This window comes from Meriones unguiculatus, chromosome 3 (assembly GCF_030254825.1).
Source record: "Meriones unguiculatus strain TT.TT164.6M chromosome 3, Bangor_MerUng_6.1, whole genome shotgun sequence".
Classification (NCBI taxonomy): Eukaryota; Metazoa; Chordata; class Mammalia; order Rodentia; family Muridae; genus Meriones; species Meriones unguiculatus.
In genome coordinates, this window is record NC_083351.1 from 85,850,861 (window position 1) to 85,863,621 (window position 12,761).

General features: G+C 35.8%; 1 protein-coding gene across 6 annotated transcripts in view; it reads right to left on the reverse strand.

The window, feature by feature from the left end:
• Nucleotides 1-498: 498 nt before the first annotated feature.
• The window catches only part of Shprh (SNF2 histone linker PHD RING helicase), a 94,570-nt gene continuing 82,307 nt past the window's right edge, over nt 499-12,761 (reverse strand). For 5 of the 6 annotated variants that reach the window (XM_060380279.1, XM_060380281.1, XM_060380278.1 and 2 more), the window contains 5 exons: nt 11,091-11,183; nt 10,340-10,426; nt 8,075-8,253; nt 3,242-3,322; nt 499-2,432 (listed from right to left, as the gene is read on the reverse strand). In XM_060380279.1, the coding sequence (XP_060236262.1) occupies nt 2,336-2,432; nt 3,242-3,322; nt 8,075-8,253; nt 10,340-10,426; nt 11,091-11,183 (537 nt within the window). In that variant the 3' untranslated portion in view covers nt 499-2,335. Of the gene's footprint in view, nt 2,485-3,241; nt 3,323-8,074; nt 8,254-10,339; nt 10,427-11,090; nt 11,184-12,761 lie in introns of all 6 variants that reach the window. The other variant, XM_060380282.1, reaches the window with a different exon arrangement.

Sequence of the window (12,761 nt, forward strand, 5' to 3'; positions counted from 1 at the left end):
CAAGGTTCCTGAATAAACTGCATTGAAAAAAAAAAAAGTATGGTCTATTACCTTAAGATCATATACAAAGAGAAATATTTCAATAAACACAGTAAAGTTACTTGGATTTGAAGCCAGTCTATGGAATGAAATAACAGGTTGTTTACAATTTATATAGAAAAACCTTCAGTCCTAGTAAATTTATCCAGAGTTACTTGAAAAACAATTGCCTAGATAGAAATACATTTAAAGTACAGGGAACGGGCATTTCACATTTTCTCAGTGGTTTGCTAGTACTGCCCAGACAGGAAAAAGTACAGTATTTCAGAGAATATAAAATGACTGAGAAGGGAATCTAAAATATGGGATTATGCATGTATACTGGTTAGTTTTGAATCACTAAGAGAATTATCACAGTTGTTTTGAAGAAATAACAAATGCAATAGAATATTGTAGAATTGGCAATTTGATAATATTTGAGTCATATGATCTATAGCTTAGAAAAAAAACAATCCACAATTTCATTTTTCACTAAAATATTTATTTAAATGAGGTGTGTTACTGAAATAAATGAGAGTAGCTTTCTTCTAATACTGATAAGTATAGATATCTATATATCATTTTAATTGAAGCATATCAAATTGTTTTCTCTAGAACATAGCACATGAAATAATACTAGGAAACAAAAAAAGTACTTAAACAATCTCATTATTAAATTATAGCCACAAGGCTTCTGAATCTCAGCATAGAATTGATTTGGTGGAAGAACAGTAGATATGAAGCCAGCGGGCCTGAGCTCCATGTCCTATGCTACATGTCCCAGGTAAGTTTCTTATTTTCTGATCATTAGTTCTTTACCTTTAAAATACTAATGATATTAATTTTATCTACTTCACAGGATTGTTGGGACTATTTAGTTAATATTATGTTAATATTAGTTAACATGAATGTACAGAGAAGCTCTTCATGGATGTAAAAGAGCTGTAAAATTATGTTTGATTTCATTTAAAAGAATCAATGCATATCTCCCTTCAACTAAAGAGTAAGCACCCAAAATGTGTCTTCATCAGTTGAACTGTTACCTGGAGTAGGAAAATGCACCTTAGCTTAAGCACCAGAGCTCCCTGGATGAAGGGGACCCAAGGACTGTTTCTAGTACAATTTCTGGGCAGTTAAGTAGGAGCTAATGAATTCTGAGGGTCACTTAAATCTCCAAAAACTTAAAGAAAAGGAAATAAGAACATTTATCATTTATATTATATCACAGAGCTAGAATACACAAACTTATTTTAAGATTTCAAAATCATCTATTAATTCTTCACAGAAGAAGAGACAGTTTAATCATTTACAGTTAGTCACATGCATGTGTGAGCACAGCATTCTCTTGCAGCAAGATCAAACACTAGCCCCCCTAGGACAGAGTAACTGAAATGAATAAACTCTTGTAACTTTAGATACTATTGGCTAAAATGACTAGTTACAGGAACACATGAAGGAAATACAGTCTAAGACATCAGTACAATGATGATTTTTTTAAAAGCTGTATTTACAGATACACCCATCTTAAAACACATAAAGATTTACTAAAAAATCAAACATATCATTATAAGGAAAATGTTATTTTTTTTAAATTTTAATTTATTCAATTTATATCCTGGTCATAGCCTCTCCCTTCTCTCCTCCTGGTTCAATCCTAAGGTAAATGTTAATACACTAAAAATAATACTACTGTAACACCTAATAGAAAAATGTATTTTTTTAGTATTTTAACTTTTAGTAGGAAAACACAAACAGCAAAATAACTGCCTAACAATTTATCACTAGGAGATGTACTACGTACTGTAAAGTTCCAATGATAGTGTTACAGTTTAAACTCATGCATATAAATATAGTTTACCATTATCTTAAAATGTTACTGAGAAGATAATGGTTAATCATATGCTAAAAATGCTAAAGGCCCTTCCAAAAATGTGATCTACATTGGATGGATATATCAGGTCATACAAAACTAGACTAGTTTACCTTCTGTCTTGTATATTATCTTATTATTACAAATGTCTATCCAATAATGGAAAAGTACTCAATACAGACCTTAATTCCCCTGTCTTATCAGTTATAAAATTCATTGGAACAAAAAGTAAATGTTTGAGTAGGAATGTAAAATTAAAAATCAGTGTACATGTTCTGAAATCAATATATTGAAAAGGAACCATTGCCAGTTATTACTAGGCTAATGTACAAATAAAAAAAAAAAACATTCACCTTGAAATACTTGCTAACATTTACTGAATATTTTGTTTTTAACTCACAACTACGAATGTCTTATATTAAAGGCCGTGAAATGATTCCATGGCCTTCATTCAAGCTCTTCTGTGTCTTTGGTAAACAGGTCTGCCAGGTCGGCCACAGTCAACACAGAGGCTTCAGAATGCTTCCCAGATGAGCTTGTGTGGCTGCAAGATTTCCAGAGGCACAGTGAGAAAGCAAGGCCAGGAGCGCCAGTGACTACATACATGACAATAAACAGAGACACTGAGCCAGAGAACTCCTCCTCCACTGTAGACACTGTAGAACACTGTAGACAGTGTTACATCTCATCAAAATCAGTGAAATTCTGACACATTGTCAGAAAATAATTTGTAAGAACAATTAAGAAAACAAAACAAAACAAAAAATCAGGAAAAAAGACATCTGACAACTGTTGCTATACAGGTTCTAAATTCACCATTTACTTTTTCCATTTACAGAGAAGTCAGTAGCTCTTCTATTACTTTAAGTAACTGAAATAAGAGCTATCATCTCTCATGGATGACTTCCAATTGACCCGTCTCACGAGGAAGGAGAAAGGTACGGGTTTATTTCCAGCTCAATCTTGACTAATCTTCTGCTGGGCTGATGGATCTGACACAAATTGCCAGCCAATTCAGACATCCCTATTTACCTGTGACCAGTACATGTAAAGTATAAAGCAGCGATGCATGTTTAGTTTCACATGTATAAGGCCAAGGTTCAGGTAAGGCAGAACAATAAATTTCATTTAAAAAGTAATCTAATGTGGAAATAAAAAGCCAGCTAATTCTGCATATCACAGTCTATTAAATTATCTTAAGCAAAACATAGACCAGTGGACATTAAATTATTTGGATAAAATGCTATTTTTTGCCTAAAAAGTATTAGTGTTTATATCATTTGCTGTCACCCAACTGAAGATGATCTAAAACTCTGAAATACAGGGAACCTCCACTTGTAAGGTGTTACCTACCTCCTCTCAGCAGTTTTCAGCATTGCCTGCATTCGCTCTTCTATTGTTGCTTTAATTAAGAATCTATGTACAATAGTAGGCCTAGAAGGCAAATAATAATTGAAAGTTTAAAAACCATCTTGAGACAAATGAGTAGAAACTGGCTTTCCATATACAAATGGAATGAAATACAATGAAATACAAATGCTACATTCATTCATCCACTGGTGCACAAGTAGTGGCAGGTTATTTATGAATGGGCTGAGGGACAGGTCAGTAGTGAATAATGCCAACATGATCTTCATGAGCTAACACTCTCATGGGGGAGACAAATAAGAACACATGAGAAAATCAGTCCCACACATAGATAATGTTTGACCAGGTAAAATTATTGAAGGAAATTAAGCACTAAGTACAGGAGGGATGGGAAGAGCGCGCAAACAGAAGACAAAGCATATTTATGTACATTATTGGGGTGAGAACATGCTTGGGCAAAGCTGAAAAAGTTTCAGAGGCCAGCCATAGGCTAGCAGGGCACAAGTGTGCTGTAAATGAAACAGGTGAGCATGAAGTTAGAGGTGGGCAGGGTTCATATCATAGTGGTGGTCCTGCAGGACTTGACCAGAAACTGGATTTTGTAGGTATAAAGGGATGTGCTCCAGTCATTATGCATAATTTGACTGACATTAGACTATACTTTGGAAATGCTTTTGGCTGCTGTGGAGGCAGAGAAGAGATAAAATCTGTAGTCATCCTGGCAAGAGGAAATAGATTGTGTTTTATGTCAATATGAGGAAAGCTTGGGCTGGCTGAGAGCAGCACAAATGCAGCTTGTTTGTTTGTTTTAACCATGTCAAACTTGAAATACCTATATATATCTAAAGGGAAATGTAAAGTTGCTAGATTCATGTACAGATATTGACTGGATATATAAAGCTGGTAATTTCTGGTTTGAGAGAGAGACAAGTGAAAGTCACCCACCTACACATGCTACGTAATGCCTTGTCAGTGGGTGAACTAACAACTACAGAGAGTAGATTAAAAGAACCACTGGACCACTGGCAAAAAGTAGGCCACCAATTAAACTCTAAGCATCATTTCAGTGGTATTGCAATCAGGGGCAGCTACCAAAATAGAAAGGCTGACAAAGAGGTGGAGGTGGACTGTAAAGAGGTGTGTGTCAGTTTAAAGATGGTAACATGGAGACACATTCATTTGCTGTATTATAAGAGAAAGGGTCTTGAGAATAAGAAAAAAGGTAGAATTTAGGGCAAATGGGATAAAAAAAAGGACACTTTCTTCTACTGTAATAAATGTGACAAATACTATGTCCTATTGACCATTACCAGAGTCACAATCTTGCCTGAAACCAATCAGTGGTAGGTACTGTATCCTCTTGCCCAATCATGGAAAACGTTTAGCATACTCCTTTATCTTGTTTTCCGATTTTATTTCTAAATGAATCATTCTCTAATTTTTTATTTAAAAGTAAAAGAAAAGAATTTTCAATTTTAATCTCTTCTTTTATTCTGCAACAAAATCTCTCTAAATCCAACTCCCATGAACTGCACAGTAACAACAGGGAGCTATGGTTAAAGTATGAACCAGGGAGGCAACAGGGATGAATCTGCTACCTTTTTATGTATTTGTATCATCATGCAAGCTATTCTGTTTGTGTTTGTTGAACTAGAGTCGACCAGCTGCCTATACAGCTCCATTTAAACTGCTTTTAAATAAAATTAATGGTCAAAACTCCAATAGTAAGATTATTATCTTGACAATTTACAGCAAATGACAGTTAACCATGTAGGCATTTTTCCTTTTCCTAAAGCCTTTTAATTTAGGTGTTCCAGAGTTTAGTTCCTGGCCTATCATTATTCTTTTCTCTCCTTTAATAATCCCAATTCATACTCATGGCTTAAAAATACCATCACATGCTACTGATATCTAAGTGTGTGTCTCTAGCCCTGGCTTCTCTCCCAGTCTCTAAAGTTACACACCTTGGATAGTTAATAAAATCTCAAACATATCTAGACTTTGGTCTTTTCCACTGAAACTGTTCTATCTCATAGACATCCTCTATTCAGCTAAAGGCTTTTTATCCTCCAACCTGTGAGAAGCCTGTGGTGTTACTGTCACATCTCATCTCTACTATGCCCACAGACACTGTCCATCCTACCTCCAAAATAAATCCAGAGCCTGACCACTACTCACCTGGTGCATGGCTACCACCAGAGTCAAGCTACCTTCTACTGTCATCAAGACTACATAGCTTCCCCTGCTCCCTGACTCCCTGGCCTGAACACAGTATTTGGAATGATTGTTTCAAAGTTGAAATTAGATTGTGTCCTTCTTCTGCTTGCACGTTCCTAGTTAGGGCCCGGTATGATCCCCAAGTTCCCTGACTTCACTTTCTACCTTCAGTCTAGCAACTGTGGCTCCTTGCTATTTTTTTTTTTTAAACCAGAAACACTCCCAACTTATCAAGTTGATTTTACTGTGTGTTTAATCATTCTTTAGGATATTAGCATGACTAAGTTTAAAATCTCTTTCATGCTTTGCTCAGATGTTACGTTCTCAGTAAGGCTGCGGTCCAAGTCATCTGTGCTCTTTATCTTCCCACCTGATTGATGTTTGCAGATCCTAATACGACATACCTTTTTCCTTATTATATCTGTTGCATACCATTGCTAGACCAAACTGCTTACAAGTAGATTATAAGCTGCATGAGGCTGATTTCAAATGCTTAAAGCTATGCACAGCACACAGAAAATGGTCAACAAAAGGATAAGCAAAGCACATAGTAGAATGTGGAGACTGATGAACACTAACGCAGTAATCATAATGGAACAAATGATGAGGCACTTTGAACTGTATGAGGCAAGACTTGTCATTGGGGAGAAAAGGATACAAAGACTCAGGCAGCCTCTTGAAGGAAAAGAAATTATTTACTATGAAGCAATAGCCTTACTAGCCTTAGACTTCTCAATCTGAGACAAATCTATCTATGTTTTAGGAAAATACTGGTATAACAAGAAGTCATTGTTTAGGGCTGGTGAGATGGGTCAACTAGTAAAAGCATTTGGCAAACCAACAACCTCAGTTTGATCCCTAGCACCCACATTAAAAAAAAAAAAAGTCAGATGCAGTATAGCATAGGCCAGTTAACCGGGACTACACACACCAGCAATAAACAAACAAATAAAGTAAGATCGCCTCTATAAAATGGAGGGCAAAAACTGACTTCTGAAAGTTGTCTTTTGACCTCCAAATGCACAACATGGCATACATGAACCTGTACTTACACATATACTAAATTTAATTGCACTCTAAATGATATTTGGAAGTACTTTAGAACAAATTATAGTTATGCTACTTTGCCATATTTTATTTAGGTTTTTTTTTTTTTTTTTTTTTTTTGAAGAGTACAAAGCCTTACCTTAATCAATCTGATAAGATTTAGAATTACCATAGAAACACAACAATGCGTGACTCTGTATGGCTATTTCCACAAAGGTTTAAGACATCTGTGTAGAAGGGAAACCCACCCTGAATGTGGTAGCAACGTCCCATGGACTAGGGTCAAGAATGAATGAGGACAAAGTAAACTAAGAATCAGCATTCATCTGCCGATGTTTCCTAACTGGCTGCAATATGACTAGTCAACTCTTATTTCTGCCACCTTGAATTTCACACTATACTCTCAAAACTGTGAGCCCCCAAAAAGCCTTCCTTCCTTAGCTACTTTTGTCAGGTGTTTGCCACAGAAATGAGAAAAGCAATTTAAACGCAGAGCCTGTATCTTTCCTGCTTAAAGCTGTATGGGCCCTCAAAGCATCCATATTTCTGATTCCAACATGTATAGTACTTACACTACTCCCTCTCTCTGCTTTACCCAGCAGTTCCAAACTCCTCACAATCCCCAGAAGTATCAGCTTATCTCTTCTTCATTTCTACATATGTACCTCTCTATGACTGTTTTCAGGCCTAATCATTTCTCAGCATGTCTTTATTCTGTGGGGCACAAAGCATACTGTTTTTGTTCATGTAACTTTAAATCATCTTTTTTTTTTGGTACTACATAATAGCCTTCTGTGTATGCTGCTAGATGGGAATTGAGTATGTCTTACATGATTAGGATCTTCATTATTTCCCATAATGCCTGACATACTTTAGGTGCTCAGTAATACTTAATAAATGAGTGCTCAGTGTGTGCTTCTGTGTCTGTATGTATTCAAACATTCAAGGCCTCTAACATGCATGAGGTAATATAACTAGGAAGCGGTGTTACAGACACTCATATAATCTAATACCTGAATAAAGGAAATACATATATCACATAATAATCACTATTACTTTTGGTTTAGGTCCTGCACTAAATCTAACTATCTTTTATTACAATGACTTATTTGTTTATTCACTGTGTGTGTATGTTCATGCAAGTGCCACCGAGGCCATGCAAACATGTGACAAAGTGGAAATTTCCACACCTGACTTCACGTGATGGGTTGTAGTTAAAATATATACTAAAATACATACACATATACAAATATATATTATATATAACTGCAAATATATGTAAATATTTTCAGCCAATTTCACATTTAGACTCACACCCTTCCTCAAGATGTCTCCTTAAAGATATATAAATACTGCAGGACCTGTAAAAAACAAAAAACAAACATACAGGAAAAAAAAAAAAAAAAGCAAACTCTAAAACATTTTTGGTCCCAAACATTTCAGGTAATGGAGATAGATGCTGTACTTTAACAGGCCATAATGAATGAAGAACTTAAGTGCTGAGTTCGTTTCTATAAGTTGAAGAAAGTGACTGGTACTAATTTTAGTCCTTACTTTGTCTGTCCAATTCGGTGCACCCTTCCAATGGCCTGAAGCTCATGGGCAGGGTTCAGGATAGGCTCCACCAGAAGGACATGAGTGGCTTCAATGATAGTTAACCCATTACAGCCCGTGTGAAGTGGCAGCAGCAAAATATTGATTTGAGGATCATGTTTAAATGCTGAAAGGTTCTCCTAAAAACAAACAAACAAACAAACAAACAACAACAACAACAACAGAACAAAGTACATTTTAATTCTAGTTAGATCTATTAAAGAGCAGATATGCGGCGGCTCAAGATAAACATTAATCTATCAATTTCAGAAACTATTTTTCTTGATTTTGAAGAAGAGAACCATACAAACACTTTTGTTTTATAACATATAGTGAAAACTGCATCAGACATGGAAAATGAATTGTATGAGCATTGAGGAAAATAAGGGAGAGAAAGAAAAAATATGGTGAGAGTTAATGTGAAGTCAGATAGGATTCTTATATGTACTGTCTCAGGTTGTGGATGTGACTTACTGAATTTAATATAAAAATTTTTAACTATATGTTCTTTTTCCTGGTTGTGTGTACATGTGTGTGTATGTGTAGAAAATAACCCTAAGGTACAGGGATCCCTACCACAGGGCCATTTTTTCCTACATTAATGAATATATAAAGAACTCAAGAAGTTAAAAAGCAACAAATCAAGTAATCCAATTTAAAAATGGGGTACAGAGCTAAACAGAGAATTTTCAAAAGAGGAAAACCGAATGGCAGAGAAACACTGCCATTAAAGAAATGTTCAACATTCTTAGTCATCAGGGAAATGCAATCAAAACAACCCTGAGATTTCACCTTAATCTCATCAGAATGGCTAAAATCAAAAACTCAGGTTTTTGATACATGCTAGAATGGATGTGGAGAAAGGGGAACCCTCCTTCATTGCTGGTGGGAATGTAAATGTGTACAACCACTTTGGAAATCAATCTGGCGCTTCCTCAGAAAATTAGGAATAGTGCTTCCTCAGGATCAAGCTATAACACTCCTACACAAATATCCAAAATATGCTCATCAAGTATATTTGCTCAGTCATGTTTCTAGTAGCTTTATTCATGATAGCCAGAAGCTAGAAACAACCCAGATGCCCCTCAACGGAGGAATGGATACAGAAATTGTGGTACATTTACACAATGGAATACTACTCAGCAATTAAAAACAAGGAAATCATGAAATTTGCAGCCAAATGGTGCAAACTAGAAAATACCATCCTGAGTGAGGTATCCCAGAAGCAGAAAGATACACATGGTATATACTCACTCAAAAGTGGTTATTAAACACATATTATAGGATAAACATACTAAAATCTGTACATCTGAAAAAGCTAATCAAGGAGGACCCTGGGTAAGATGATCAATCCTCACTAAGAAAGGCAAACACAACAGACATCAGAAGAGGGAGAAAAGAGGCAACAGGAAAGGAGCCTACCTCAGAGGGCCTCTGAAAGACTCTACCCCGCAGGGTATCAAAGCAGATGCTGAGACTCATAGCCAAACTTTGGACAGAGAAGCTTATGAAAGAGGGGGATAGAAAGCCCTGGAGGAGCCAGGAGAGCCACAAGAGCTAACAGAACCAAAAAATCTGGGCACAGGGGTCTTTTCTGAGATGGATACTGCAATGGAGGACCATGCATGGAGATAACCTAGAACTCCTGCACAGATGTAGCCCATGGCAGCTCAGTGTCCAAGTGGGTTCCCTAGTAATAGGAACAGGGACCGTCCCCGATGTGAACTCAGTGGCTGGTTCTTTGATCACCTCCCCCTGAGTGGGGGAACAGCCTTACCAGGCCACAGAGGAAGACAATGCAGCCAGTCCTGATGAGCCCTTATAGGCTAGCATCAGAGGGAAGGACCTCCTCTATCAGTGGACTTGGGGAGGTGCATGGAAGGAGATGAGGTTAGGAAGGTGGGACTGGGAGAGTGTAAGGGAGGGGGCTATAGTTGGGATACAAAGTGAATGAACTGTAATCAATAAAAAATAAAATAATTAAAAGAAAAAGAAAAAATTCTAAGTCAAAATATCTTTTTAAAGATTGTCTTTTTAGGCATAACTGAATAAATAAAAAAATATCTACAGTTTTCTACTTTCCTTTAAAATGTTAATTTCATAGCTACTCAAGAACTCAAAGCCTTCTTACAAGGTTCAGGATAGAAAATAAACTAAATCAGCTAAAAAACAGCAGTTTCAGTTTGCATCTGATCTGTTAAAAAAACGAGAAAAAATTAGACACACCTGGAATGTCTTAATGCGACTAATCTGTGTAAATTCCATGTTGTTGTCTGTGAGGGCTTTTGAAATAATATCTAACACATCTTGCCACTAGAACATAAAAGTGAGAACAATAGTGTTTACAATCGGATTTTGGTAAAAGATCTGAGAAGGGAATAAATCATAAATAAACCACAATAACATTTATACTTCAGCTAAATGAACAAAAACAAACCCAAATCCTCAGCTGGAGTACCCACAACACGTTAGTTCTGCTGGGAAACAGCATTTTCTTTTCACATCAAATACTGGCTGAAAGTTAATATAATAAAACACAAGCATCACTGAAAAGAATTAAAATACAACTACAAAAACAATGGCATATTTAATGGATATAGTTTCTTATCTTTTTAAGTGTAAAAGTAGTGTTCCAACGTAATTATATTTAGAAATAATATTTTATTTATAGTTCATTAACTTACTTTTCCTTAAACAGGCAAATTCATTTGTAAATGATTCAAGACTAAAGATTGCTATTTTTAAAATATCAAAACAAAATCTGTAAATGATATCAATATAAAATCTAACATGTAATTGTAATAACAGCCTTCATAAAGTATCATTACAAAAATATAAAGACATAAAAAAGTGATTAATTCTGAATCTTAGCTATATTTCAGTAAGCATTTATATATATAATATATATATTTCTCAGATAAACACTAAGTAAAGGCAGAAAAAACAACTGGATTGAAGCAGAAAGTCTTAATTATACCGTTGAAAAAACGAGTGCTTTGGCCCCTGGATCTCCAAGCTGTATTTTCATCAGAGTTCTGACCACAGCTTCAACTTTTGTAGAATGGCTACCCTTTGAACACAAAGAGGAAAATACATTAGTACCAAATAAAACCTAGTTAAGAATGGGAAGAAACTCAGTATAAACCGTTTGTTCTATAACAGAGATACTTGGGAAATACGTATGAACTTGGTCTTTTTAATTGGTGTTTGCTAGGAATTTTCTTTGGTGCCTAACTGTACAGAAGAAGGAGTTTATACCCAAGGTATGTAAGAGAGAGCTTAGTGGGTAAGCATCCTTGAGCCTGATGGCCTGAATTTGATTACCAGAGCACTATGATGCAGAAAGCCAACAGGCTGTCCTTTGACTCTGTACATGTGCTATGTCATGCACATGCTCCCCATACCCCAAATGTAAGAAAAAGCATTTCCTAAAAGAATTTACCTCTAGTTAACTAAACATGGAGGCATTCTAGAAAGTCATACAGTAATAGTAACAAATGGTTTTTAGGTAGGTTTTATGGTTACTAAGTTTTGTTACAGTAAAAAAGCAGAATATATATTAAAAAACCTTCCTTACTACTCTCATTCATTTCATACATTATCAGATTAGAAATACAGGAAGTCAAAACTCAAGGTACCTTGCAAAATGAAGGATTCAACCAATGAATAAAATTTCCTTACAATGAACGGCATAGCCATTAGAGAATGAATGACAGATACACAAATGACGTCAACTAACACAGAGGTAAATTTGCTTTACAAAAGTGATTTTTTTTTTTTTCGTATTTCAGAACTAGTCCACCAAAGGAATATAACAATGGGAAAGTAGTTTAAAACCCTTGGAACAAAAGATATAATTTAACCCTGGTAAAGAAACAATCAGTAAGGTCTTTTCACATCTTAAACATGAACATTTAGTTACAGTGTGAGAAAGGGGCCAGACACACTAAAATGTGAAAGTATTGCTACAGCAGCAATAGTCCTTTCCTCAATGCTTTCAATGCACTTATTTGTACCTGAAAGAATATAGAAAGGCAAACAGATTAACAACGATGAAAGTTACCCTAGTTTAATAGCAAAAGAAGATTATGAAAAAAGGTTAAAAATCTTTATTCTAAAGTTAGGACCTTATATTTATTTCTTTAAATATATAAACTCTCAATTACACATACAAGACTAAAAAACATAAGAAAATCACACTCTCTCACTCTACTGATTTAAAATAACAAAGAAAAACCAGGAAGTGAAGGCAATTTAGGACTTCATATAGACAGAACCACTCATATTCCCTAAAATGTGTCACTTTTGAAAACATCCCACTTCTGATGGCTCAGTGGGTAAAGCACTAGCTAACGAGCCTGATGAATTTGATTCTGTTCTTCAAGCCTACATGGTAGAAGAATCAATTTCCACAAGTTGTCCTCTTACCTCCACATGTTCATGCATACAACTCACAAAACGAGAAATATCTTTTAGTCGGGCGATGTGGCGCATGCCTGTAACCACAGCACTCAGGGAGGTATAGGCAGGTGGATCTCTGTTCTGTGGGTTCCAGGCCAGCCTGGTCTACAAAGCGAGTCCAGGACAGTCAAGGCTACACAGAGAAACCCTGATTAAAAAAAACCAACCAACCAACCAGCCCAAACAC